General features: G+C 54.4%; 7 protein-coding genes across 7 annotated transcripts; 3 read left to right on the forward strand and 4 right to left on the reverse strand.

Moving 5' to 3' along the window:
* Nucleotides 1-975: 975 nt before the first annotated feature.
* On the reverse strand, nt 976-4159 carry KGD1 (2-oxoglutarate dehydrogenase E1 component; the record flags this gene model as incomplete). The annotated part of the gene is made up of 2 exons (XM_053174182.1): nt 976-1517; nt 1573-4159. 2 exons carry the CDS (start codon nt 4157-4159, stop codon nt 976-978), a joined length of 3129 nt encoding a protein of 1042 aa, XP_053041892.1.
* A 981-nt stretch (nt 4160-5140) lies between these two features.
* Nucleotides 5141-6950, reverse strand: COL26b_001228 (uncharacterized protein; the record flags this gene model as incomplete). The annotated part of the gene is given in 2 exon segments (XM_053174183.1): nt 5141-6227; nt 6247-6950. 2 exon segments carry the CDS (start codon nt 6948-6950, stop codon nt 5141-5143), a joined length of 1791 nt encoding a protein of 596 aa, XP_053041893.1.
* Nucleotides 6951-9247: 2297 nt separating this feature from the next.
* On the forward strand, nt 9248-11744 carry COL26b_001229 (uncharacterized protein; the record flags this gene model as incomplete). The annotated part of the gene is made up of 8 exons (XM_053174184.1): nt 9248-9335; nt 9390-9514; nt 9568-9667; nt 9724-9836; nt 9903-10582; nt 10641-10976; nt 11025-11655; nt 11706-11744. The coding sequence occupies 8 exons, from the start codon at nt 9248-9250 to the stop codon at nt 11742-11744; spliced, it is 2112 nt and encodes a 703-aa protein (XP_053041894.1).
* Nucleotides 11745-12189: 445 nt separating this feature from the next.
* Nucleotides 12190-13090, reverse strand: CYA4 (Cytochrome c oxidase polypeptide 5, mitochondrial; the record flags this gene model as incomplete). Its single annotated transcript, XM_053174185.1, has 3 exons — nt 12190-12273; nt 12344-12537; nt 12859-13090. 3 exons carry the CDS (start codon nt 13088-13090, stop codon nt 12190-12192), a joined length of 510 nt encoding a protein of 169 aa, XP_053041895.1.
* A 1851-nt stretch (nt 13091-14941) lies between these two features.
* COL26b_001231 (uncharacterized protein) lies at nt 14942-15474 on the forward strand (the record flags this gene model as incomplete). Its single annotated transcript, XM_053174186.1, has 2 exons — nt 14942-15300; nt 15441-15474. The coding sequence occupies 2 exons, from the start codon at nt 14942-14944 to the stop codon at nt 15472-15474; spliced, it is 393 nt and encodes a 130-aa protein (XP_053041896.1).
* A 2257-nt stretch (nt 15475-17731) lies between these two features.
* COL26b_001232 (uncharacterized protein) lies at nt 17732-25399 on the forward strand (the record flags this gene model as incomplete). The annotated part of the gene is made up of 8 exons (XM_053174187.1): nt 17732-19799; nt 19850-20028; nt 20077-20180; nt 20223-20247; nt 20295-20435; nt 20484-20664; nt 20713-21738; nt 22404-25399. 8 exons carry the CDS (start codon nt 17732-17734, stop codon nt 25397-25399), a joined length of 6720 nt encoding a protein of 2239 aa, XP_053041897.1.
* A 440-nt stretch (nt 25400-25839) lies between these two features.
* On the reverse strand, nt 25840-27860 carry COL26b_001233 (uncharacterized protein; the record flags this gene model as incomplete). Its single annotated transcript, XM_053174188.1, has 2 exons — nt 25840-27668; nt 27719-27860. 2 exons carry the CDS (start codon nt 27858-27860, stop codon nt 25840-25842), a joined length of 1971 nt encoding a protein of 656 aa, XP_053041898.1.
* Between the last annotated feature and the right edge of the window lie 49 nt (nt 27861-27909).

A 27909-nucleotide genomic window follows, 5' to 3' on the forward strand; every position in this document is an offset into this window, starting at 1 on the left:
GTTCAATTGGAGAGCATGACACACAGCGACACACAGCACTGGACACACTGGACGTAGCCGCAAGGACACCACTGACAACCGCTGGACCGCACTTTTCTAGCCTTCCCGCTGAGCCCGGCAGCTCCTGGGAAACTGGGAACTTTCTGTCCTTCTAGCCCGATGCTGTCGAGAAGCAAAGAAAAAAAACAGACATTGAGAGATTCCACTCGCAGTGGGTACTGTGGGTGAATGTCGCAAATGTTGGGTCCTCTTTTCCTGGCAATTGTTGCAGCCCCAGGCACCAGGGAAGAAAGACAGAGAAGCCCAGCAACCAGTGCCCTCCAGGTCCAGTGTCCCCGAGTACGTGTCCCTGATTTCCCCGGTGATGAGCGCCTGCCACCACGGCTCGACTCCTCACTCTCCGCTCTCCGAACATCACCAAATCCGCCCCCGAGCCGAGGACTTTCCGCCGACACTGGACAGCGATATCGCAACTACACGCCTTCAAGGTTCAACTCACCCTCTGTAAGCCTTTGATTCCTATTTACTCTCTTTGAGTATCTTACGAAACAGAGTTTTCTACTTCATGACAACTGTAAGATGTTATTTTCATGACGGCAATGAGATTTTCCAGTGACTACGTATTAATCCTATTAACTTGAGTTTATCAAAGCTGTCACCTCTTTTTTCCCTTCTCATTCTCATGAACATCTTTTGAACATAACTTAAATTCAGTAGATAGCAGGTATATCGCTAAAAGGCGGCGCTGTGACCCGCCCTGATGCTAGTGTATCTAGGATGCTTTCCCTGCCCGTCCGTTTGCTGTAACTTGCACAATCTCTCCGTCATGGAGGGCGTGTGGTTATTACTCATAGGTATAGTTTTACAGTTGTACAAGCCAGGAATTGCGCCCGCCATTCTGATTGATCCCTTCCATTCCCATCTTCTATTCCTCGCCATTCCCTTCAGTCATAAGGTGACCGTCTGTTTTCGAATTTACTCACCCTTCAGCTTGTCCTGCTTAACGTTGAAAGCCATCTCCAGGAACTCCTGCTCCTCCTTGTTGTGCAGGCCCTTGTTACCAGCAGCAACAGACGCACTGGGTCCACGGCCCGCGTACATGACGTGCTTGCGGTCGTGGTGCTCAGTCTGGTTCAACAGGGTCTCCAAACGAGGCTGCGTGAAGCTCCAGGCTCCCGCGTTGAGAGGCTCCTCCTGGCACCAGACGATAGTCTTGGCGTTGGGGTACTGGTCGAGGTTCTCCTTCAGTTGTTGCCAGGGGAAGGGGTTCAGCTGCTCAAGACGAGTGAAGGCGACGTTGTCGATCTTGTTGTCGGCGCGGTACTTGGACAGAGTGGCCCAGACCTGACCAGAGCAGAGGATGACACGGTCAATCTCCTCCTTGGACTTAATAGCACCAGTCTCATGCTCAGGATCGGGAATGATCCATCTGAAGTGAGAATCTCCAGTGAACTCCTCAATGTTGGAGCGGGCAAGAGGGTGACGCAGGAGAGCCTTGGAGAAGAAGATGATAAGAGCTGTTTCATGTTAGCAGGCATACTTTGTTGAAAATTTGGAACCATAGCAACTTACGCTTGCGGAATTGACGGTGCATCTGTCGGCGGAGGACGTGGAACAGGTTGGACGGGCTGGTCATGTAGGCGATCTGAATGTTGCAGTCCTGGTGCTGGCGCTCCAACTTCTCAGGAGAGGGGAAGACGCGAGGGTCCTCGTTGCAGAGTTGGAGCCAGCGCTCCAGACGACCGGAAGAGTGCTCGGGACCCTGGCCGTCGTAGCCGTGAGGGAGAGAGACGACAAGACCAGTACGCTGCATCCACTTGGCCTCACCAGAAGCGATGAACTGGTCAATGATGCACTGAGCGTTGTTGGCGAAGTCACCGAACTGAGCCTCCCACATGACAAGGGCGTTAGGGGAGGACAAAGAGTAACCGTACTCGAAACCGAGAGCGCCGAACTCACTCAACGAGGAGTTGGAGATGACGAACTTGCCCTGGTCTTTGCTGATGTGCTGGAGAGGAGTATGGGTGTCCTCAGTCGCCTGGTCGTGGAAAACAGCGTGACGCTGAGAGAAAGTACCACGCTCGACGTCCTGGCCGGAAACACGGACGTGGTGGCCCTCAGTGACGAGCGAACCGAAAGCCAGAGCCTCAGCAGTGGGCATGTCGATGTTCTGACCCTCGACAACGGACTTGGTCCTGTTGGAGAGGATACGCTTCAGGTTGCGGTGAGCTTGGAAGCCGTCGGGAGTGCTGCCGATGACTGTGCCAATGTGCTCCAGAGTCTTGCCGTCGACGCTGGTCTCGTTGTGGGGAAGAACCTCAGTGGCCAGCTCCTTGGGGGACTTGAAGCCGTTCCAGGCGGAAGTGGTCCACTCCTTAGAGGTAGGCTGGTAGTCCTTGGACTTGGAGAAGCTCTCCTCGAGCATGCCCCAGACCCACTGCTTGTGCTCATCGATATCCTCCTTGGTGAAGCTGCCGTCCTCCAGGAGCTTGTTGATGTAGATGCCAATCTGGGAATCGTGGTCCTGAATGCGCTTGTACATCAAAGGCTGGGTAAAGGAAGGCTGATCGGTCTCGTTGTGGCCGTGCTTACGGTAGCAGACCAAGTCGATGATGACGTCTTGCTGGAACTCGGCGCGCCAGTCAGCGGCGATCTGGCAAACGAAGTTGACGGCCTCGACGTCGTCGGCATTGACGTGGAAAACGGGGGCATCGATCGCCTTGGCAATGTCGGTACAGTAGGGGGTGGAGCGAGCGAAACGAGGGTCAGTGGTGAAACCGATCTGGTTGTTAACAACGAGGTGGATGGTGCCGCCAGTCGAGAAGGCCGGCAGAGAGTGGAATCCAAGACACTCGTAGACAACGCCCTGAGCAGCGAAGGCGGCGTCACCGTGGAGGAGGACACCCATGGCGGTGCGGTGAGTCTTCTCGTCGTTGTTGTAGTGCTGGATAGCACGGGTCTTGCCGAGAACGACAGGATCCTCAGCCTCCAAGTGGGAAGGGTTGGCGACAAGAGAAAGCTGGACACGCTTTCCGGAGGGGGTAGGGCGCTCGAAGTTCATACCAAGATGGTACTTGACGTCACCGGAGCCTTCGTCCTCACCACCGGCAGTTCCGGCGAACTCGCTGAAGATGGACTCGTTGGGCTTTCTGACGACGTTGCTGAGGACGTTCAGACGACCACGGTGAGGCATGCCGATGACGATGTCCTTGACGCCGTAGTCAACGCTACGGTCGATGAGGGCCTTCATACCGGGAACCAGGGTCTCGCAGCCCTCGAGACCGAAACGCTTGTCATTGGGGTATTTGGTGGCGAGGAAAGACTCAAAGCTCGAACTCCAAATAAGACGGTCGAGGATACGGCGCTTCTCGTCGATAGAGTACTTGAAGGGCTGGGGAACCTCAATGCGCTCGCGCAGCCAGTCGCACTTCTCTCTGTCGGGGATGTGGATGAATTCGACACCGTAGGAACCGCAGTAAATTTTTTCGCAGGCGGCAATGATCTCGCGGAGCGTCATTTTCTCGCGGCCCTCTCTCTTGAAGCGGGGGAGAATGCCGGGTCCCAACTCGTACTCGGCGTCGAGATCCTTCTCGGTGAACTGGTAGTGCTCGAGGGAAAGCTCCTTGGGCTTGATGTTACCAAAGCCAGTGGATTCGTTTCGGATGCCCAGAGGGTCGATGTTGGCCTTGTGGTGGCCTCGAGCCTGGTAGGCACGCACGAGAAGCTGGACCTTCAAGTGGTTGGTGATCTCAGAGCCCTCGCCGAGGCTGGCGCCGAGGGCAGGAACACCACCGATGGCACCAGGAACCAGAGAAGGGGGAGGAGTGAACGCCTGGGAGATGGGCATGTCGCCGTTCTCCATGTTCTTGAAGTAGACCTGCCATGAGACGTGAACGCTCTTGGGGTCCTGCTTCCATTGCATGTACATCTCATCGATGTAGTTGGCGGTGTTGCCGGACAGGAAGTTGTCGTTGGGGTTCGGGGCCGAGTCGGTTGCGCTCGCATAATGACGTTGGCTGGTCAAGGCCAAGGGGCGACGAGCAGAGGCGAGCTTCCTCGCAGAGGTTCGCGACGCGATCGTCGAGAAGCTCGACGAGGCCGTGGGTTTCGAGGCCTGGAGCACCCGAGTGCCAGCTCTACACACGGAGCTTCGCAACATGGTGGCGGTTGGGGTTGATGGGAGGGAATGTAGGGAGTCGAATGGACATGGAAAGGGAAAGGAAAGCAAAAACTGAAGCTGTACGATGACGGGGCCGGGGTTGAGTCGGTCCTCGGAAGAAGGGGGTCGGGTTCGTACGGGCCTGCGGCAAATCTGTCTGGGACTGGTGGAGAAAAATTGTAGGTTTCTTAGAATAGGGATATCCTGGTCATGGCATTGGTTGCTGGTCAGTGGTCATCTGTCATCTGTGGGGATGACCTATGGCGGTCACCTGTGGCAGCAACAGTCAGCGCCGCCTCCCGGGACTTGATGTACGTAACGATATTCAATTGTTTTTCCTTCTTCTTTTTTCTAAGCCTTTGTTGCATCTTTTCTAAATACAGCTGATTGATCTTTTGCTAATAAGCTCCGAGAGATATCCTGCAATCAGTCACTTTCTCAAAATCACGGGGAACCTCATAGTGACTTTGGGAGGAAGGACCACCATGGGTACAACGCGCATTTCTGACAGGGCCGCTAGGTGATAAGACATAGATTACATCAGCTGTGGCTTTACCTGTCACCCTGCCGTTTCCGTCATTTCACTCTGGATCGTGTCTTCCAAAGAAGCGATCAAGCACCCGTGGTTATCAGCGTTATTCTGATCTGTGAGAACGCTGATGAAAATCGTGGCTCAACATGATCGATTGTTTGCTACTTAGACAAACTTCTGCAAGCGTTTTGCTGATTCGCTACAATGTCGTGAATATGTTCGATCTGTATGATTTATTCCAGTGAACAAAACAGAATTATGTATTCCAAAATTTCACCTTACGCATTATGGTTTATCAGATGGAGCGAACCCTTTCTGCACAAACCCGCAAACCCGGCAGCCTTCGCGTATGGGTGCATCATCATCTCAACTAAGCATGTTACTCCCCAACTCCATACCGCGCACAGGTATATGCTCCCAAACAAATCGTGGTATATATGCCATGGCCTTCAAGCGCCGCTCTGGCCAGCTTCTCGGTACTGCTCGAAAGTCACCTCTGAAGTATGTGGCGCATTGTCCGAATCTTCCTCAGCTATCCGACGCTCAACCTCCAGTCTCCCATCTTTACCCCAGTAACCTGCCTTCTGGGAACCTTTAACACAGGCTTCGGTAATCAATACATACGGCATGGGGGCGTCGAAAATGGGCTCAGCCAGAACCCTCTCCATTTCCATTTTGAGGCCACGAGCGCCAGTCTCAGACTTGGCAGCCCTCTCAGCAATGGCGTACAATGCTTTTCTAGTAAAGTGTAAGCGTGAAGGATATGTTTCGAACAGAGCGGTATACTGCGCAACGAGACTGTTGCGCGGTTCCGTCAAAATCCTAAACAGGTCATCTAGGGACAACGGGCTGAGAGCGCAGATATTGTGCACTCGGCCAATCAACTCAGGAATGAACCCGAAAGCCTGTAAATCTACAGGAGTTGTTAGATCGAGTGGTGTATACGCAGACGCCGGAGCCTCCGCGTCGACGTGCGGTAGGTGCGAGAACAACTGTCGTGGAATGGGATGGGTGTTGCCAAGACCTTGTGAAGCTCGCAACTCGGAGCCGAAACCCATCGAGGGCTTCGACACTCTTCGTACAACTACCTTGTCGAGACCAACAAACGCGCCACAAAAGACGAATAGAATGTTTGTGGTGTCGATAGTGTATTGATCGACCTTGCCCTGCGGAGGAGTGGACTGCGGGGCCGACGTTGAACTTGAAGATGTGTAGTTCGTCGTGATAGGTGAAGCGGACCTCGATGACCTGTTGTCTTTGACGTTGACGGTCACCTTGGAGCCCTCAACCAGCTTCAGAAGAGCTTGCTGGACGCCTTCTCCACCAACATCTCGACCGTTCATGCTGTCCCGTTTGGCCAGCTTATCAAACTCGTCCAGAACGACAATGCCGTGCTCGGTCGCCTTGATGTCGTAATTCGCTTCGATCAACAATCGTTCTATGCACGTCTCCACATCCTGCCCAATGTAACCGGCTTGGGTGAAGGAGTTGCAGTCGGCTATCGTAAAAGGCACGTTAAGCTTCTTACTTAGAGTCCTGCAGGAAGTTAGCAAACCGAAACATGAGGAACGACTGGAGGCCATCATCTGACTCTAAAATATAGGTCTTGCCAACACCGGTAGGACCGATGAGGAGGAGGTTGCTCTTGTCAATCTTGACTTGAGGCGGGGTCGTGGGCTCCTCGACCAGGTAAGAGCCGTCGAAGCCGGTCGGCGAACTGTAACCTTCGTCCATGTGCTGGACAGATTCAGCATGGCCAGGGAACTCATCTTGCGGCCATTCTTCATCAGCACGATAGCGCTGGAAGGGCGAGTAGCGACTGCGCTGACCTTGGACGGGATGAACGTCCCGCCTCTCGGGCAAATCCCTATCCCGAGCATATCGCTGTCTTTCGGCCTTTTCCCTCTGAACCCTCTCTTCATGGCCCTGGTTCGTCCTTCTTCTAACACCCTGGTAGTGGTTGAAGATGGTAGAACATATCGTCTTCTTTGCTCGGTCTTGTCCGACTACGTAATCGTCGACGCGCTTCTTGAGGTCTCGGGGATAGAACTGCGGAACGCCGAATTTGTTCTTGTTGAACATGGGACCTCGGCCGGTCTCGGTAGACGGATCATAGCTGCTCGTGAAGCCGGAGTTGAAGTCCTGAGTGCGTCTCGGTGCGACTCGTGCGACGGGTGAGACGGAGAAGGGGCGCCTAGCATTGGAAAGCAGCAGGCAGCGTGCGCAGGTGTAGGCCGATGGCCTGACGGGTAGAGGCATGGTGCAGGAGACCCGATAAGGGAACCATAGCCTGGCTGAAGGGTGATGATCGTTAGAGAGGTAGCTGTCGCGTTTGTGTCGAGTAGACGTTGGTGGTGCGGGTTGAAAGTCCGGTTACCGGAGTAGATGGCAGCTGTCGTGAGATTGTGGCTGGTTGGCCGCATAAGGAAGCTTGGTCAGAGCTGCCCGCCGCAGTGGCCCGGATGCGGGGTTGAGGAGCTCAAGTTCCAGCGCTTAGGAGCGGCTAAGATTGGGGATACAGTTGATTGTTATCAGATGGTTTATTTGCTCCTTGACACGACTTGCTGCTGCCTTTCCAAAGTCAATTTGACATTGATGGGAAATAGCTTATCGCAACGCGAGGCCACTCATGACGCAATTCTATCGCTATCGTGTCTGTGATGTTCCAATCGCAGACCCTGCTGCTTGCGCTGCAGTGTTAGTGCCGACCCAACTGGCATCTCGGAGAGCTCCCCTGGTCTCCTTACAGTCTCCTTACAGGCGGCGTCTCCTGCCAGCCACCCGTAGACGAACTGGGGACGGGCAATGGGCGGCTCTGCGGGATATTCACAGATCAGATCATGTCATACATGCCAGTAGGCTGTAAGACACAAGTCAGACTCCTGGCAAAGCCCAACTATTCCATAGCAAACCTCCAGGCTGGGGTCAGGAGACCATACGCACATTGGGTCCAACCAATTCCGGACGCAGGCGTCTCAGGCAGTGAATTGACAGATCTTGCCAAGCTTGCTTTTGTTTTGTGAACACAACGGCTGCCCCATCCGGAACATCGCCTTCAACGGCCGGGCGCTGTCTTGGATGAATGCCAACGTCAGGGGATGTTTATTTGATTCGTATTGTTTGGATAGACCTCATAGCAATGTGCACTGAGATGTTGTATGAGAGGGAGCTTCACCCACCTACGTACCTAGCTTGGTACGAATACAGTGTAGCCCAGCAGCCCACTCCACGTCCAGCGCTCCACCACTGTGCGTCTGGCATGCGATTCTGAGAAGGCCCACGACGTGTCTGTGATGGCAATCTGGCACGATAACGACAAACTGGTTCCACAGCACTGATGCAGATTGCTCGTACTGGCTGGATACCCTGCTGGCCTGGCCTGCTACTGGCCGGGGAAGTGGCCTGTCGCACCTCACTCGCCCTTCATCCTTGCCTGAAAGGAGCAAAGCACGCGGAGGACGGCAGGCTACACCACGCAAGAACACGGGGGAGCCGAGTTCGAGTTTTCATGTCCAACAAGCTGAGCTCGACATTGGTCGCTAAAAGCACCCCAACCTTCAGCGTGCCATCCCCCACCACCACGTCGGAGGTGGCGAGCTGCTGAATGGCTCGCTGGAAGGCCGTCCACCTGCTATGATTCGGTCTGCCGATTGTGTTGAGACGCAGGCATCGACAGGGAGGTGTTCGGGTGGCGGCATCGTGTTTTTCTCGTCCCTCTCTAGCGGCCTGTCGCTTCCGATGCAGCAATTCTCGTTGAATTGGTCGCCCCAGACCAACGGATCCCCAGGCGGAAGGGCCGCACAGAATGCGGAGAGAAGAGACACTGGAGAGCGTGACAGCCCAGCCCAATTGACCATAATGGTACCTACCTACTTGCTTGCTTGCCTGAAGCTGCGAGCTACTCGCCATCACAATCGGACAAGCCAAGTGCGTTGCCCCACGACGTCATACCATATGCACCACGCTGATAATATACCCGAGCTCTTCCCTCTGTCGCGTCCGATAAAATGAAAGTCTAATCCATCCCAAGCTTGCCCCAAGCAGTGCGGGGGAACCATCTATCTTGGACACTGACATACACTGCATGACGACAAGTGCCTTCGATATCACTCTGCCATCTTCGATTGCTTTGCTCCCCGCCTTTCCCACCTACTTTGTTGCTCAAGTGAGGACGAGCCCAACGTTTGATCGAGATTCTACAGATTCCAGACTCGCCCAATTCCTGACGAGATTGCTACCAATCTGCGCATTCCTTGTCTAGCTTCAGACCCCTACCGTCCTACGTTAGGAAAGGTCTGAATTCCCAGCTTAGCACAGGTACTTGTCCATAGCTCTCTGAGCTCTCCCCGACCTCAACATTTCACACGCGGGGCACGGTAGCTTCCCAATCGACTTTCCTCTAAATCATCTTACCTTACCCTGCGTTGACTCCCTCCTGAGCAACATCTGACGTTCTGCGTCTGCAATTGATAGATACCAATAACAACCAACTGCCGCGAGACCTACCCCGCCATTCAAACATCTGGCCGTCCCAAGCGCAATCGACATTATTCGCCATGGCCGCCATTGTCGAGAACTCGGCAAACTCGATTACCCTCAACGGGAACCAGGGAGCTGCCGAGGGCATCCCCAACGATGGCACTGGTGAGAAACACGGGACCCTGAGGCTCTGTTTGAGCATTTGCTAATCGCGTGCAGGTGTCGTGAAGCTCGATCCTTGGCTGTCGCCTTTTCAGGAATCCCTCAAGCGGCGCTACGCCCGCGCCCAGGACTGGATCCAGAAGATCAACGATACCGAGGGCGGCATTGAAAAGTTCTCCAAGGTACAAAAAATGCATGTCACCGAATGTATCGATCTAGAACTGACCGATCGTAGGGCACGTCCATCTTCGGATTCAATGTAGACAAGGACAACAACATCGTCTACCGCGAGTGGGCTCCTAATGCCACCCAGGCCTTCCTCACCGGCGATTTCAGTAAGACTTACGTTTTGCGTCTCCTGCTAGAAACTTGCTTACCTGGAATTCTCAAGACAACTGGGACAGAAACTCCCATGAGATGACAAAGAACAACTTTGGCGTCTTTGAAATCACTCTCCCTGCCGTCAATGGCGGAGCTGCCATTCCCCATAACTCCAAGATCAAGGTCAGTGCCATACTGTTACTGCGCTGAATCGCGCATGAGCTCATTGGCGACTAGATTTCCTTGCAGCTCCCGAGCGGCGAGCGCGTCGACCGTCTTCCCGCATGGATCAAATACGTGACGCAAGACTTGTCCATATCCCCCGCGTACGAAGCTCGCTTCTGGAACCCACCCGCAGCCGAAAAGTACGAGTTCAAACACCCGAGGCCGCAGAAGCCTAAGAGCGCTCGCGTCTACGAAGCACATGTTGGAATTTCCTCTCCTGAGCTGAGAGTTGCGACCTACAAAGAGTTTACCCACAACATGCTGCCTAGAATCAAGAGCCTTGGGTATAACGTCATTCAGCTCATGGCGGTCATGGAGCATGCGTACTATGCCAGCTTTGGTTACCAAATCAACAACTTCTTTGCTGCGAGTAGCCGATATGGACCACCCGAGGACTTGAGGGAGCTGGTCGATACTGCTCATAGCATGGGCATCGTCGTGCTTCTTGACGTCGTCCACAGTCACGCCTCCAAGAACGTGTTGGACGGACTGAACGAATTTGATGGAACAGACCACCAGTACTTCCATGAAGGTGGCCGCGGTCGTCATGAGCTGTGGGATAGTAGGCTGTTCAACTACGGTCACCACGAGGTCATGCGCTTCCTTCTCAGTAACTTGAGATTTTGGATGGATGAGTACCACTTTGATGGTTTCCGTTTTGATGGAGTGACCAGCATGCTGTATTTACACCATGGTATTGGCACGTAAGTACTTTGAAGCATTCGGACCCTTTCCGTAGGGTGAGCGCACTGACAAGAACAGTGGGTTTTCTGGGGGTTACCACGAGTACTTTGGCTCCGATGCTGATGAAGAGGCCATCGTCTACCTTATGATTGCCAACGAGATGCTCCACTCTCTCTACCCAGAAGTTATCACTGTTGCTGAAGATGTCTCTGGCATGCCCGCTCTCTGTCTTCCCCTTTCCCTTGGTGGTGTTGGCTTTGACTATCGTCTTGCCATGGCAATTCCAGATATGTGGATCAAGATTCTCAAGGAGAAGAAGGACGAGGACTGGGATATTGGCAACATTTGCTTTACCCTCACGAACAGAAGACATGGCGAAAGGACGATTGCATACTGCGAGAGTCACGACCAGGCGTAAGTCTTCTCCTCCCTCCCTCTCTCCAGCCAACCTGACCATTTTAGGCTTGTTGGCGACAAAACCCTGATGATGCATCTTTGTGATGCCGAGATGTACACCAACATGTCGACCCTCACCCCCTTGACGCCAACAATCGATCGTGGCATGGCCCTCCACAAAATGATCCGTCTGTTGACCCACGGTCTCGGCGGAGAAGGATACCTTAACTTTGAGGGTAACGAATTTGGGCACCCTGAGTGGCTCGACTTCCCGCGTGAAGGCAACCAGAACTCATTCTGGTACGCTCGTCGCCAGCTGAACCTGACTGATGATCACCTCCTTCGCTACAAGTTCCTCGACCACTTTGATCGTCTCATGAACACCACGGAGCAGAACTACGGTTGGCTGGCGGCGCCACAAGCATACATCTCTCTCAAGCACGAGGGAGACAAGGTCATCGTCTTTGAGAGGGCCGGCGTTGTCTTCATTTTCAATTTCCACCCCACCGAGAGCTACGCTGACTACCGAATTGGCATTGAGGTTTCTGGAACGTACAAGGTCATTCTGAACACCGACCACAAGGATGTTGGCGGCCATGGTCGCATTGATGAAGGCACTCGCTTTTTTACCACGCCCATGGAATGGAACAACCGCAAGAATTGGACTCATGTGTACATCCCAAGCCGGACTGCTCTGGTACGTAATCTAATGAAGCGGACTTTTGCGCAAAAACTAACGATGTTTAGGTGCTTGGTTTGGAGTCTCCTGTCACCCAAAACTCTTAGATGTAGGGAAGTCAATGCCTGAAGGACATCGTGCCGGGAAACGTTTGAAAAGAAGTTGAGATGGAAACGAAAATTAATTGAAGCTGTTGTAACGAGAACCACGCAAAAGCAAATCATCTGTAGACCCAAACTAAATAGACTTATCAAGAGATTACTCAGTTATTTACCTTCTGTGTCACGGGATGCCTCACGCTTCACAGGTGACAGCTGTCACGGCGGCATGTAATTTCTGAATCATTCATAGTCTGCGTATTAAAAAACAAATGGAACTTTGCTTGGAATTCGGCTCTTTTGGTACAGTATTTACACCAAGCAGATGGTTGTCCTCGAGTCACGTCGCAAGCCCCCCAGCCCATGCCAGCTCTACTAGTTTTATACATGGGCAAACTGCCATGGTCGAATTGTGATTGTGATTCTAGAGACGAAAGGGAAAGATGGTATCGATTTAGTTCTTGGGAGGAGACTGGACCATGCCCTTGCCAGAGTAGCCCTCGGAAGAGAGACCGGTGATGGGGTCGGAATTTTGTGCCTAGGAGGCGAGGGGTCAGCCATTGATCAGCCAGACAGAGGCCGTCTGTGTCGGTGCGGAGGGTTGATACCTTGAGGAACTCGTTGGAAGCCTCCTGGTACTCCTTGGTCATGGTGTCGGGAGCAGGGCCGGCGAGCATGCGGACGGAGCCGAAGATAACGAAGGTAGCGGCGATGGAGGCCATGACACCCCAGAAGACGCGGGCACCCTCACCGGGGGCAGGGCCGGCGCGGGGACCGTGGGGGCCGAAGGCGATCCAGTAGGCTGTTGAGACAATTTGCGTTAGTTTTTTTGTGAGGCTCTCTCGTTGTGACGCAATGCATATGCACAGGGATATGAAGCCCGGTCACATTGGACGGTCGTGCCAATCCAATTGGCGTTGCATCCATCCGGAGCTTGACCAAGAGGTATTTATATAGATGACCCGGGCCCGTCAAAGGACGATTGGGATGGGAGGGGGGAAGGCGGGGGACGGGAACCGAGAGCTGTTCGCGAATAGCTTCGAACCCTCTCTCGGAACATCGGACCACTTGGCGATCGACGACAAAAGAAAATGTGTGTGGAATTTTCGGGTGAAGAACGCACCGGCCTTCTTCTCCTGCAGGGTCAACTCAGCCCAGGGGCCCTTCATGCGGTCTCTCAGCGCCATCCAGAGCTCGGCCTGCTCCTGGAGAGGCATGCCCTCCCATCTCTTCTCGATGTTGGCGAGCGTAGGGTTGGAGATGGCGTGGGTGGTGGCGGCGCGGCGGATGACCGATTGCTGGGTAGCGGCGCGCAGGCCGGCGCGGGCCAGGGAAACGGTGGGGGTTCTGAACATCGTGTCGGCTTCGTTATGTGTCGTCCAAGAGAGAAAATCGAGATACCGCTGGGCTCGGAGGGGAGAGGTTGTCAATTGACGGGGGCGGTCGGGTGGAGGTTGCTCGCGGGTTCGGTGGTCGAGGAGGTGGTTGTTCTGTTCGAAAGGGAAAAGAGGGTTTTTCTGGCTACCTAGAAGTTCCGGGCAATCGTATGATTGGAATTTCGATTGCAATACGCCGGCTGCGACTGGGTGATTGGGGCATCACGTGATGTAAACTGATCCGTGCACGGACTGGGCTTCCAATGGGATCGATGGAATGGCCGGGGGTGCCAGCTGGGAGCTCACCTCGGTGTCTGGGCTGACAGCTTTTGTTTTTGTGTTGGTGGTGGTGCAAGTGCAAGCTCGGTTGTCGGTCCATTCCGAATACCGCCGTCGCCGTTTGACCGGGATCTCGATGGCGTCACTTGCGAGGCTGCGACTCAACATGATAACATTTCATTTGGATTTGGCTTGTATTTCCATTTGTATACCATGCTGTCTATCGAAGAATGCTTTCGTTTTTACCGCAATGGCTCTCGAGTTGCTGCACTGGGCCACCATTAGACAGCGCGAATAGCATCAAGGTGTTGTTGATGCATGCCCCTGCCGGTTGACTAACTTGGGCAGCACATTTTCGCCGCCTCCGGCCAATGGCCTCAGGAGAAGTTCTGTGGTGCTCATCGATCTATCTTTTGAGATCATACAAGACAACAGCGCAGCTTCTAGCCAAGCAACCCCCAAAACTCAGCTTTGACAGCTGACAGCCGTTCTCCCGGTGTATTCGATCCTGAGTATGCTATGAATGAACCACGTAGCTTGTGGCGCAACTATAAGAAGTCGATGGAATTATTGCGAGTCTGAAAATACGCGCCAGCCCTGTTGTCGGTATGAAGCTGTTCTTGTGAACCTGTATTCACTCTGCCCGATGCCTGAAGCCTCCTATGTCTAAGGAGGACGAGCAAAGCTCGGAATGTCGTAGCCCACCAATATCCCCTCTAAGTTTCGAAGCTATTGTAGCTCATGAGTTCTCGTGGTGTCACTAAGATCCGAGTTGGTCTCCGCTATCGTTTGGCTTGAATTGGCTGGTCAGGAGTTTTGGGTGCTCCAGATGCGGCGGCGTGGAGTTGGTCCCGTTCGCGCTCTTCCCGCAGTCTCTGTTGCTGTTCTAGTCCGGGCTTCAGAGTGTATACGGCTGCAGCGATCACCACTGTCAGTTTCAAGCCAAGAACGAGCTTCGCGATGCGCTTGCAGGGACAGGGAACGAACATATGCCGACGCCAGCTGTTACGGCCACAACGAGTGGAAGAATGTTCTTGGTGAGACTCATGTCTAGAGCTTTGGGATTACTGGAACTTGTGATTGATGATGCGGAAAGATAGGCGGTAAGGTCGGTGTTTGGAGAGTATCTCCAGCTTGAACCCAGTCGCAAATGTCAAGTCGAATGTGATGTAATTGAATACCGAGATCGGTAGCCGTAGCTGCCAGCTGGAGCTCACGGTGCCATCCCCAAAAAAAGTTCGGCTCCGGCCGGCCGTGCACGCATTTGAGCTAAAGTGGTTCACCCCCGTAGCCACCCGCCACCGCGCGACAGCGCGTACCCCACCAAACGCGCTCACCGACCGTCTGAACGCGTCCGGCTTGAACATATATCGAAGTGCACGCTACAGCTAGTGATTCAAGGGTACCTGAATCTTAGGTAATGCACGGTTCGTTCCCGACCAAGCATCACATCCCAGGACTTCTTTTCTATTCACCCGAAATTCTCAAGCACGTCGTTTGCGAAACCTTTGTTATACCATGTTTAGCTGTTTATGATGAACGATTCACGCCATGGCGAACTGGAAAGAACTGGGCGAGGTCCCAGACTCGGACGACGAACTGGACTTCGATAGCCAGGAATTCGAGGGAACCCATCAAGATGCCGACCTTCCCATGAAGAGACCCGATGAAGCCTTGCAGTCGCCGCAAGCCCCCGGAGACAGTGTGTGGGATGTTCCCTCCTCCTCCCAAGCAAACGCAGACGCGACTTCGAAGACGAATCCCCCGACCTCGAGCCCAGAGGAAACTAGACCTCCTGTCGAAGAGCCCGCCTCTTCGCCCCTTTCCTCGGCGCAAGATGTGGACGATCTCGCGGATATTTTTGACTTAGAGGACCTGCCAGCTGCGGCCCCTCCGCCGACGAGGCATATGTACACAGTTGGCGGCCGAGACGAGTCCCCAGATCCTCTCGGAGGTGACGACAGCATATCTACGAGCTATGTCAAGATCACAGCCCCTCCGCCTGCGTTTCCCCGCGAGAACGATACTCGAAGCCTGCCACCCCCTACAGCTCTGATGGCAAGTCCACCCAGGATGCCATCTAGCTCGCTGAGGAGAGGACGAAGTCCAGCACAAAATGTTCAAAGCCTTCCCAGGAGTCAGCAGAGCCCACCATCGAGCCCGCAGCGTTCACGAACGAGCCCAGAAGGTCCGCGAATGCGTCAAGAGAGTCCACGGACAAGTCCAGAAGGTCTGCCGAGAAACGGACTATCCTCTTTGAGCAGTCAACCACGGCCACCAGTCAGACAGAGAGACTCGGACACGAGCAGGGACGAACAAATTGCGAGGGAAACTGCCGCCCAGCATGCCCGCTCCTTCAGGCCGCGAAAACCGATCCAGCAACATCCATATTTGATCGAAAATGCACAATACAGCAAAGTCTTCAAATCCCACGGATTACGGCCTGTCACGATGCCAAATGAGCCGGCCGCCAGGCGACAGAGAGCCGATGAGGATTCCCAGGAGAAGGATTTCGAAGCCAGTCAAGAGAGCGTATTGGATGGACAGAACGAGACAACGGACGAGAGCCAGTCTCATGGATTGGAGGAACCGTTGAGTCACGATATCTTGCGAATGTCACTGTCGCCGTCTCCTTCTCCGCTTCGAACCTCGTCACCCAAGCATAAGGGTGGACCGAGCAGTCAACCGAGCCATGATGGAGAAACGGATAATACCAGCTTGTCCGACAACGGAGATCTTCCCTCGATTGACGAGATTTTCCGCAAATCGACGACGGCACAGGGTAAAAAGAGAAGAAGGCTTATAGGCACAGGCGTTGTCAGGTCTCGACCGGTGAAGGAGGTGGCCACGACCGAGCAGCCGCCTCCAGGTCCGACATTTCAGACGTATGATGAGATCTACGGCGTTCTCTCTTCTTCTCCTTTACCTCCACAGCTACCGAATGCCCCCGTCGATTTAGGAGCCGGCTCTATCCCACCGTCTGGGACGGACCTTGCTCAAGTCCTCTTTGACGATGATGACGACGATGACCCCTTTCGGTCACCGTCGCCGCCGAGACAAGCTTCAGCTCCCGCAAATCATGAAGTTGCTGATATTACAATGGACGACATTTCTGCCGCAGAGGACGATCAACCTGATTTTGGAGACTTTGCTGCTATGTCTGCACCAGAATCCGAGGATGGTGCTGGCAGTGGCCCAGAGAGCGAATCGGAAGCCCTCAGAAACGTTGGTCGAAGAATCCGAGGCGTTCTCCCGGCATCATGGCTTAGACTTGACCAACAAGCAAGCCGCCCGAAGCCCGCACAACAGCATCACCGCGAACAATCGCCTGAAATGACGCAGCGACGTGGGGTTGCCGTCCGTCGTATTGGTCGCTCGACGTCTACAACAACGGCGTCGTTCATTTTTGATGACTCCGATGAAGAACCAACGTCGGCGTCACGGCCTGCTGGAACCGCTCTGGTCAACGTTACGATGTCCCCTCAACGACGTAGACCACCGGTCATTGAGCTTGACGATGGGGACTCTTCCGCTATGGAAGATAACGGAGTTGATCAGATGGCTCCGAGCCGAAAACGCCAGATGACTCTCAAGGAGTCGTTCCGTCCAGCGAAGAGACTCAAGAAAAGCAAATCGACTTCAAATGCTCAGCCAAAGAAACGTGGAAGGCCTCCAAAAAGCGCAAGCCGATTCACCACAACACCCCGCCTGGATCCCTGGGTGACCACTCAGAAATCAGCGCCTGGTTCACCTCAAGCTATCGCCAGGGCGAAGACACCCCCGCGCTTGAGTATCCTGGATGTCATCGAGCCAGATGCGCCGCAGTTCTTGAAGGTTGCAGCGCGGGCAGCTCAGAGCAGACGCAATCTGGGAAAGTCAAGCCCGAGGAACAAGACAATTCGTCTAGCAACGAGGAAGGACAATGTCGATGCTGGGACAGTGTTGCAAAAGTGGAAAGGAAATAAAATACAGCCTCGCCAGGGGCTGCAACGCAAATGGAGCACCCGAACTAAACCCACTGCGCGAAATCCACTCGCTCAGCTTTCGACGAATGTGTTTTCGCAGACTACGGCAGCTTCCCCTAAGAGTCGGACGGCCACTCAGCCTGCGAGAACGATACAAGACAATGACCAGGTCGCGACCCCGTCCCTTAGTGGTCGGCGGCCGCAACGGCCACTCTCGCGGCAAAGTTCATTCGCCAGCCAACATGCCACCAATAGACCAGCGCAGCTTGAAACCGATCTGGCAGAGCAGCCGGGCAGAATTGCTTTCCAAGCTAGGAAAAGGGCACTTGATGCTCTCTTTCGTCGAAGTCGTTCACAGTCGCTATCCGCCCGGAGTATGCATTTGGACTCTGTTATTGACGATGCATGCTCTGTCGTCTCAGAGCGGGTCATTGAAACCAGAGGATCTCCCGAGCCGTCGATTACTGAGAAGCATCGCCCCAAACGTTCGAGGAAAGCTGTTCCGCCCGTTCGAATCGACGTCGCCGCTGCCCAATTTCGTTATGCAAACGATCCTTTGCCCGCGACTGATGTGTCCACCCCAGCAGAGGCGCCCAGGACTACGCATGCTGATAACCAACTGCTTGGCCTCGGCCCCTTTGGTACCCACTACACGCAGCACTTTGATACATTCCCACTCGATCGTGGAGTGTTCTTCCACGAGAGTACTCTCATAGGAAGCGGCAAGGTTGATTCCGCAGTTGATGAACGGTTTTCAGACAAGCTCTGGGAGTCTCGGCCTCGAGTATCGTTCCATTTGGGAGAACAGGTTCTTCGGTGGGACATCTGGACTGAGCAGGTTTCGTCGGAATTCGGCATTTTGATGGATGGAATGCTCGATCAAGTCCTGAAGCCTGTGCCTACATCAGAAGCTGGCTTCAACGCCAAAGATGCAGCGCGTTTTGTTCTGGACTACGTTCTCAAGTCAATGAGCTTCACCGACGACAATGGCGCTCTCTCTTTTGTCACACGTCTAAGCGATGTGACCCGAGCTTCCTTGTCTCGCCTGGATTCCGAGTTGTCTCTAGACTCAAGTCAACGTCTAGAGCTGACGGACGTACTTTCAAACCTGCTGCTCATCGTCTCTTCTGCAGTTCGTCTTTGCCAGAACCGTGCTTCGCTGATCTCGGAAACTTTCACGTTGGAAAACCTCCTCAGGAAAGCTGCCGAAGCACTCGTCAGCAGCCTTCTAACGTCTGGACTGGACGAGGTCACCAATCTTTATGATGACCTTCAGACGTTGAGGTATCGTGAGCGTGGTATACGCTCTGACAAGGTTGTTCCACACGCCTGGGTAGTCTTGATGAGGGTCTTGGAAAGTCTTCGGATACCGAGGATGAATTTCTGGGACGTCACGTTCCCTCATCTTATCAAGCCGGCTATCATTCGAGGGTCGAATGCACAAGAATTCGAGTGTTTATGGAAGGACATGTTCACCCTTTTGCCGCTATGCGAATTCGATAATCTGGGCGTTCTCATTGCCGACAAGAGACATCACACCCCGGTGGAAGGTTGGAACCTTCCTCAGCAAGTCTTGAAGCGCGTCTTCCAGCTCTACCGCGACAACCCCCGTCAATCTCCAAGCTTCAATGACTATTGCCGCACGCTGGTGGCCAGATGTCACTATCTGGTGGAACAATGGGGATGGCAGAAATGCAGTGGCATCATTGGCACAATTTTCGACTTCTTCGGTTCTCAGAATCTGTCTCATTTGCGGAACGAAGAGGCATTCCGCTCTGCTCGATTTTTAGACAACCTCCACACTAGTCCGTCGTTGAAGGTTGAAGCAGAGGATCGCTGCTTCCACATTTTCCTCAAATTGGTGGCGTTGGTCATCAAGAAGCTGAGGAAGAAGGACATGGTCAACGACATTCGGAATCTGGTGACTCGCACTCTTCCCAATCACGACCGACAATATTCGAAGGAACAGGACGTTCACGCACATGATCTGGCTGCTCTCAGGAACCACCACGATCTTCTTTGCACCTTGTTCTGGGCCGCGCCGCCCGATCTTCGGCCTCCTATTCACAACCTGCAGAAGCTCGTCATTCCCGCTAGCTCTCACAAGGAAGCTTGTTTGATCAGCCTGCGGGCCTGGAACCAACTCGCACGATTCGTGGTACACGAAGAGTCCTCTCTGTCGTTCCTTCCCCTGGCCAACTGGCAGGCAGACGTGTTCAAGCAGTTGGTTGACCAGTACAATTCCGCCGCGGCTGATATGCAACGACAATTCTTGGCAATGCCGAAGGATGCGACAAATAGAATCAGCGAAAGTTTCATGAACGCAATCGTAGAAAAGAACAAGGCTGCTACCATGGAGATCATGCTTTTCTCTGTCAAGTCGTCTATGGACGTCGTACAATATGCAAACAGCTTGGAGCTGGCAAGACTTGCCTCAAGTACTGGTCAGTTAGAGCCAGTTCATTTTCTGAAAATCCATACTAACATGTGTCAGTCCAATTGCAACACGTCTTCCAGCACTTTTCCGCCCTTCCTGCAGACTTCCCGTCGGCACTTCTGCAAGCCTCCCTGACTACCTTTGAACGACTCATTGTACGGATTGAGACAGTCTTCAACGAAGACGGGGACAGCCAAGACAGCATGGTGGGCGTGGAGTCGGAAGAAGCTATCCTAGTAAGCCGTATCACCCATTCTTTCTCTTCGAGTCTGACAGTTTCCTAGATGCTCGAGCGTGAGCTGGCCGCTGGATTCTTCTCCATGTCACGTTGTGTTTTGGCCAACCAAGCCAACAAAGGCAAACCCTTGGTCAAGTCTGTTTCAAGTGCGTGCGTTGAGCAGTGCGTGGTTTTATCTGGCATGACGTCCAGCCTCTTTGTCCGCTGTCGAATGATGGTAAGTTTGAGATTCTACCTCAGAGAACAATGTACTGATGTCCAAAGCAATACTCTCAAATCTTCAAGCGCAATCATAGATTTGGTCTCTTCGACAATATGCCTCATAAGCTCAGCTTGGAACAACGGCCATACCTTCCGCTCTTTCTCTCGACCGTCATGCAGAGGCCGGGGGATGTGAAGCTAGACGTAAGTCACAAAGTTTCGCTGGACATGACCATTGCTGATTTGAAATAGGACATGGGTATTGATCTCCTCCATCTGTGGTTGCTGATTATTGTTCAACCAAACCACTGCTTAAGATTTGAAAATCAGCTTGGCCAGCAAATGCAACGCCAGAGATTTCCCTATGTCCCCAATAGGACACTAGGGTTTGTTGCCAATCCAGGTTACATGTCTAATCGCGACTTCTTCGAGTGTAAGTGCCCCTAGCCGAAATTGAGGGCCGGCCGACTAATTCTTGCAGACGCGATGAAATGGATGCGGCAGTCCCTGCAGACAATGAATGCTGCCGAAAAGAAGAAAGAACTATCCAACTTCTCAAAGGCGTTGGACAATGCCATGCAGCAAATGCGAACTGATCTTCAAGTCACGGCCAACGACTCAACAAACGATTCGACAGAGCATTCAACCTATGTCAGATTTGTTCGCAACATCATATCCCTCATCACAACCTACGGCACGGACATCTGCAAAGTGCCCCCTTTCTTCAGGGAGGTGAGCAAGGCGTACTCTCCCCCTGCTGAGGATCCTGAGCTGCAAGTGGCCAAAATCCTGTCTTATGGCCTGAAGCTGGCGGAGGGCAACACTGGAATCGCCAGTAGCCTGTTTTATCTCTTGCTCAATAACTTCAAGAAAGCCCTCCAGCTGGGTAGATTGCCACAACAAGTGCTGCTGCTGAAGACGGCTATGCAGAGCGACGCCGTAGTAGCCTTCACCCTCAGAATGCTTTCTGCAGTTCTGCACGCTACGAAGTCTAGCCCTGAAGCTTACGCTCTGCTGGATGTATTCTGCGACGCTCTAGAGCTGGAGTGGAATGGTTCAGTCGTTGCCCGCCAATTAAACGATGATGTGCTGACCGCCATGTCTACTCTGATCACATCTACGCTTGACTGGGCGACTGGTTTGAGAGGCACCCCTGTCAGCGCAGAGCACATTCACGTGCTGAGGAAAATCATTTGGCTAGTCAACACCCTTCAGCCAACATTCGAGTCCTACTCCTTGAAGCAAGGTGAGGTGAAGTGGTGGGATGAAGTCATGGAACACCTTAATTGGTTCAGCGTCCTCGTCAACGGAGCCGAAGAATATCTGGATACTCAACTTGAGAGATCACAGGTTCCGCCTCTATCTCCCTCAGGCCTCTTCCGGCGTCTGAGAGAGGCTAAGAACTTCAAGATTCAAGATGCCATGGTTCTTGAGTGGTCTCGAGTCATTGTAGATGACGTACAGAGGAACTGGGTGGTCAAGGGCCCGGTGTGGACGGTTCCAGGAAGTACTTGCGACAACAGTTCGACGCAACCTGCACATGGCACGATCAAACTTGACTGGGACAATCAGGAGCTTTTCATCACCTTGCATGACCAACTTCGCGTATGGAGCCAATGGTGGATTAGTGGAAAGAAAGCGCCTGGAGCCCAAGGAGGATTTGATTTTGAAGATTTCGCGTTATTCTGAATATCATATGAATAGCGTTACGAGTGTATGACATATGGTTGGCAGCAAAGGGCATGGGTGCGAAGATGAGGCGCAGGAGCGTCAACGACAATACAAATAAAAACATGCACAGATGTAAAATCCTCGCACTGTTTCTAGTACACCTGATGACATCCATTTTGGCTGGGTCATGGGCCCCATTTCTCGATCGAATCACAAGCCCATTCGGTGTGGTCCTCGGTGAGGCTCGGTGAAGAGTCTGCCGAGATTCCGCCGCCCTCACTAAGCACAGCGCCGGCTCAAACAGCTTGTCGACAAAGAGTGCTTTCGCCCTACAACGACACCGCCAATTATTGGCATATCGCCCTTGTTTCTTCCGAATGCATGCAATAGGGCCACGGGCCCTTGCCTCAGCCTCTCGAGTCTCTGCGTCGTCGAGGTTAGCAGCGTTCTCGGCCCGCCGCCAGTGTCGACACTTCCACCCGTCCTTCAGGTTGCGGAAAGGCCCGTCCGAAGGCGGCGCAGACGACGGAAAGCCACCAGAAAAACCCGCGAGCGAGCAGGATGACGGCAACAGCAGAGATCAGGACGGTGTGAAAACCGAACAGCCCACAAACGAGTCGGCTTTCCGCAGATCGAGAGGCGGCGCGTTTGCGTCTGCCCGAGCGCGCCTTTCGAGGCCGAGAGCGGCGGACGAGCTTCCGCCTGTGAAGCTGCCGCAGAGTTTCCTCGACAGCAACGTGTCGCTCTACGACCCCGAAAACCGAATCAATACCCTCACGAACGATCTTTGGCACCACCGGTACATGGGCGCCCGCTGGCACGACCTGCTATGGAAGGACTTGGATCTAGTGTTTAGCCAGGCTTCATGGAGCGAATCGAGGCTGCAGGATGCGTTGCGCAACTTGCGCGAGGGCAATACCGAGGCTGTTGAGAGGCGGAACAGGATACTGGCTGAAGCATCGCAGTGGTTGAGCCTTTCTATTGACGAGATGCGGTCTTCAAACAACTTGCAAAGCTCCCGAGAGCCGCTTCCCACGACAGACTTCGCCGACATGCTTCGCTACTCTAACAAGTTTGTTTTGTCGAACCTTCTGTCGCAACACACGAGAGACACAATAAATAGCGATCCCATACAGGAGCAGACAGCGGATCAGGATGGTGTACTCCAGACGCTTGTCGAGCAGTATATCGAGGAGGGACGGCCGCTGCCAAAACGTGACGGTCTGCGATTGTTTGATCCTAGGATTCGGGGTGAGATCGTCACGGCGGTGCGCGCCGAGCTTGCGCTGCAACCAACAACGGACATGCTGGGTAGGGAACTCAAGAGGCCTCTTACGGTCGTTCACATCCCGAATTACACTGGTCGAAGCCATACGAGGAAACTCATGAAGCATGTTGCTTCGTGCGTAGAAGCGGACATCATCCATCTTGATGCGCAGGAGCTGGGCATGCTCGTGGGTGACTACATCGGCCAGGACTGCGCATACTCCAGAGGCCCCATCTCCATGATGGGATACCGCGCGGCAGAGATGAACGGCCGCTTGGCGAAATCGGAGGAGCCTGCCAAGCCGAGCGATGAAGATGTGGCTGGAGAAATTGAGGCTGCGTGGGTTCATATCAACCAACAAGAAGGAGGAAACGGTTTCAACAACCCCATGGAGGATGAGCTTCAGAAGATCAAGGAGGGCGCAAAGGATTACATGCTTCCCTCCGTCGACCGCTGGGAGAACCTCAAGATCAATGCCGCCCTTGAGGAGATCGCCAACGCGACGACAAAGACGTCTTCGCAACCGGATCGCAACCTCATCATCCATGTTGATGACTTCGTTGAGCTCAATATGACTCTTGAGGGGGCTCTCATCCTTGGCAGACTGCGTTCCATCGTTGACACAATGTGGCGGTCTGGCCGGAGAGTGACGCTCGTCGGCACCTCCTCCAACGAGAACCCATCGGAGCAGTACGCCACAACACGGAAGGATATTGCTGCCGAGGAATGCCTCGTTCCGCTCCCCCTGAACTTTCAGCGCATCACCAACGCAAGCAACACGAAGAAGATCTACGAGGCAAACGACTACCTGCAAGAAAACCTGCGCAACATCCAACACATGCTTCGCACCATCGCCGGGTCCTCCCCGGACACTTCCAAGCTCCGCATCGTCGGCGTCTCGAAGTCGCACCCACCACAATTCCTTCTTGACGACGCAGAAGGCTCTTACATGGAAGTCTCTCTCATCCCCCGCGTCCTCGCCACCTCTGTGCTCCCCCTTCCGGACGTCTACCACATCACCCGCCTCTTCTACGCCTGCCAGGGCTCCGTCTCCCCAGACCAGTCCTGGCGCGTTCTTTTCGACGTCGTGGAGTCGAGCTCCTACAGCACCGCCCAACTGCACCGCGTCCAGGACAAACCAACCCGCTCAAAACCCTCCTCTCCCTCCTCATCATCCGCCGATTCCGCTCGCGCCGAGCCCGAACGTCTTCGTGTATCCGGCAGCTACAACGACTACGAGAAGAAGCTGCTGGCAGGCCTCGTCAACTCCAATGAGATCAAGACAACCTTTGATGACGTCCACGCCGACCCGGAGACCAAGTCCGCTCTCAAGCTCCTCACATCCCTCTCCCTGATCCGGCCTGAAGCCTTCACCTATGGCGTTCTCGCCACCGACAGGATCCCAGGTTGCCTTCTCTATGGACCCCCCGGTACCGGTAAGACTCTCCTAGCAAAGGCTGTCGCCAAGGAGTCTGGCGCAAACATGCTCGAAGTCTCGGGCGCCAGCATCAACGACATGTATGTCGGCCAGTCCGAGAAAAACGTCCGCGCCCTCTTCTCCCTGGCCAAGAAGCTTTCGCCGCTGGTCATCTTCATCGACGAGGCCGACGCCCTGCTCGCCGCCCGCGGCCAACGCAACCGCGCCGCCCATCGCGAGACCATCAACCAGTTCCTCCGGGAATGGGACGGCATGAATGACACAAAGGCCTTCATCATGGTCGCCACGAACCGCCCCTTCGACCTCGACGACGCCGTCCTCCGCCGCCTGCCCCGCAAGATCCTCGTCGACCTCCCCCTCAAGCAGGACCGCGCCTCGATCCTGCGCATCCTGCTCAAGGGCGAGGACCTCGACGACTCCGTGTCCATCGACGACGTTGCGCGCCAGACGGTCCTCTACTCCGGCTCCGACCTCAAGAACCTCTGCGTCGCCGCCGCCATGACCGCCGTGCAGGAGGAGTCCGAGGAGGCCGCCAAGCACACCGGCCCGGAGCCCTACGTCTTCCCCCCCAAGCGCACGCTGAGGAAACATCACTTTGACAAGGCGCTCAAGATGATTGCCGCCAGCGTCAGCGAGGACATGGACAGTCTCAAGAGCATACGGCGCTTCGACGAAAAGTACGGCGACGTGCGGTCCAAGAACAGCCAGAAGCGTAAGGGTATGGGCTTCGGCGTCATCCCGACGCCGAGCGATGCGGAGGAGGCTAGGGTACGGCAAGCTGTTGCAGTGTAAAATCACCAACTCATTCTTAAAAAATTCAGACTCGATCCTTTTTTTTTCTTCCATCCATCTTTCTTTTGTCTGTTTTCTCGTTTCAAGAGGGCAACCTCTTGCTAGTAGACCGGAAAGGTATCATCTCATATTCTCCCTGGGCCTGTATGATTTCCATAAAAAACCCGCGATAGGTCCCGTCTCGTGAAAGGTCTATACGACTATAGAGAAGCTTGAGAGTGGACGGATAAGAGTGTATCAACATTGAGATATCTGTCTAGGTAGTTGGCTGCATCAGGTACGTTGCAGAAGTGATGATAGCCGTGTAGCTGCATGATACTGGCGAAATAAAAAAGGGGCTTTTTCCTGTAAAGATCTATAGTACTACTACATTCGCGCCATGTCTCTCATGACGTATTCAACTCGAGAACAATTTAATAATTTGGGCAGGGTCATGTAACTCAGGCCTCCGTAGAGAGCTGCACGCCCTCGGCCGCGAGAGCCCGCTGGTAATCTGCCTGGGCCTTCTTCAACGCCTCCAGCGTGGGCTGCATCACCGCCAGCACGGCCTTGCGTCCGCCCTTCTCGTGCTCCGGCCGCCATCCGCGAATCTTCTTGCCGGTTGCCTTGTAGTGGTCTATAATCTCCTTCTTCTTCGCCGCGATGATGTCGTCGCGGGCCTTCTCGGCCTCGTCGGCGACCGCATGGATGCGCTCGGCGGAGCGCTTGAGAGACTCAACGAGATACTGCAGCTCGTTCGCGCGGTCCGGGTCGCCGGACAGGAACGCGTTCCAGAACTGGTGCAGGAACTCTACGGTCGTCGCGTGCGTCAGCTGGCAGCGCTCCGCAATCTCGGCTGGGAGGCCCATGGGCCTGGTCGCGTCGGCCGAGGCGTCGCCGTACTTTTCAGAGCGCCGCTGGCGGATGCCCGCCATGATGTCTTCGCCGGCCGCCTTGCGTGCCGCGCGGGAGCCGACGTGCGGACGCCGCTGGGTCTCTTCGTCGCTGTCGCTGTCGTCGATGATGCCAATGCCGGCGCGGAGGTTAAGGCCGTCGGCGTCGTCCGTCTCGATCATCTCGAGGTCCGACTGGATCTCGAAGATGACGTCGGCGGGGTTCTGCTTGGCAAAGGCGAGGTTGTTTGCTGATTGTGTCTCTTGCTTTTTGGAGAAGAAGCGGTTCTGTTCCTTGACGTTGAGGATGATTTTGTTTTCCTTTGCGTCGCCTTGCAGGTCGCGAAGGGCGAGCTTTTGGAAGGTTGAGTCTTCTGGATCGTCGCCGTTCTCCCTGTCGATTGTGGGGGCGACGTTGGCCAACATTCTCTCGCTGAGAGAGTTGAGGGTGTTGACGATGGGCACGTTTTTGCGGGGACGCATTTCGACGTCCTTTTGGTTTCCGCTGCGGAAGCCGCCCTGGTTCTCCTCGTTGCCGTAGACGTTGATGATGTGCGGCACGCTCTGGGCCATGCTTTTGCGCTGGAACGTGGCCGTGTTCTCGCTCGCATCGTGGGCGTCAAAGAGCGCGTCGCGGCGGATGCCCTCTTTCTTCTCGTCCGAGATTCTGTCGCCCTTGAGGGTGCGGAAGAGCTTGCTGAGGAAGAAGCGCGACCAGAACTCGTTCTCGGGCACCTTGGGCACGTTCTCGTCGTACAGACGCTTGACGAGCGGGTGCTGTGCCATGATGAGCTGGACCATTTCCACGGTGATGTCGAGCTTGAGCACATCGTTCTCGAGACGTGGCTTGATGGCGGGCAGGATATTGTAGGCTCCTTTTTGCTGGTTGACCTCGATGGCGTGAGCACGGAGTAGGTTGGTGCGGGTGGACCAGAACTGCGCGTTAAACGCAGCGTCAGAGATGGATTCGGGTTTTGTGGCGCGGGCGTCCATGTACGTCTGGTGCAGGGTCCGGTCTTTCTTCATGAGGGATTGCTGTAACTCGATATCGCCCTTGAGATGGGCGTCGTCGAACCAACGCGCTGTGCTGGGTTTGGAGTTGACAGAGCTCGCGAAAGCCATGGAGCCGGAGCCTGAGCCGCCTGCCCCAGGATTGGGGGTGGAGTTCCCGCCATTTGCGTGAGGGTTTGGTGTCCCGGCTGGCTTGGGCAGGTTGTGGTCGCCGGATCGTATGTCGGCGAGGAGTCTTGAAAGGAGGTCCTTGATGGCGTTCGCCTCGGATCGGGCCTCTTCTGACGTGAAGTGGAAGAGGTACGGCACCTGGTCTGTGGCATCAGGTGGCTTCTCAAAGATCTTGAGCATCACCTTGGCCGCGGTGTCTGGTGTTTGTTGCAAGTCTGTTGTCACGTCAGCGAGCGGTGCCAGCTCATGAACTCGAAAGACTCACTCGTGATGTTGGCAAGCGATAGCGATACGGTGGGCGGGCCATTGCCAGGCGCGGGTGTCCAGATGACGGACTGCTGATCCGGCGTCAACGTCAAGACACCATCCTTCTTCTTGAACGACGCTCTGCCGGATGGTATCGCCATATTCGCGTTGTTGGGGTTATTGAGCAAGCCTCATGAGCGTGTTCCTCCA

This window comes from Colletotrichum chrysophilum (genome assembly GCF_026319265.1).
Source record: "Colletotrichum chrysophilum strain AFK26 chromosome Unknown scaffold_5, whole genome shotgun sequence".
NCBI classification, from domain to species: Eukaryota; Fungi; Ascomycota; class Sordariomycetes; order Glomerellales; family Glomerellaceae; genus Colletotrichum; species Colletotrichum chrysophilum.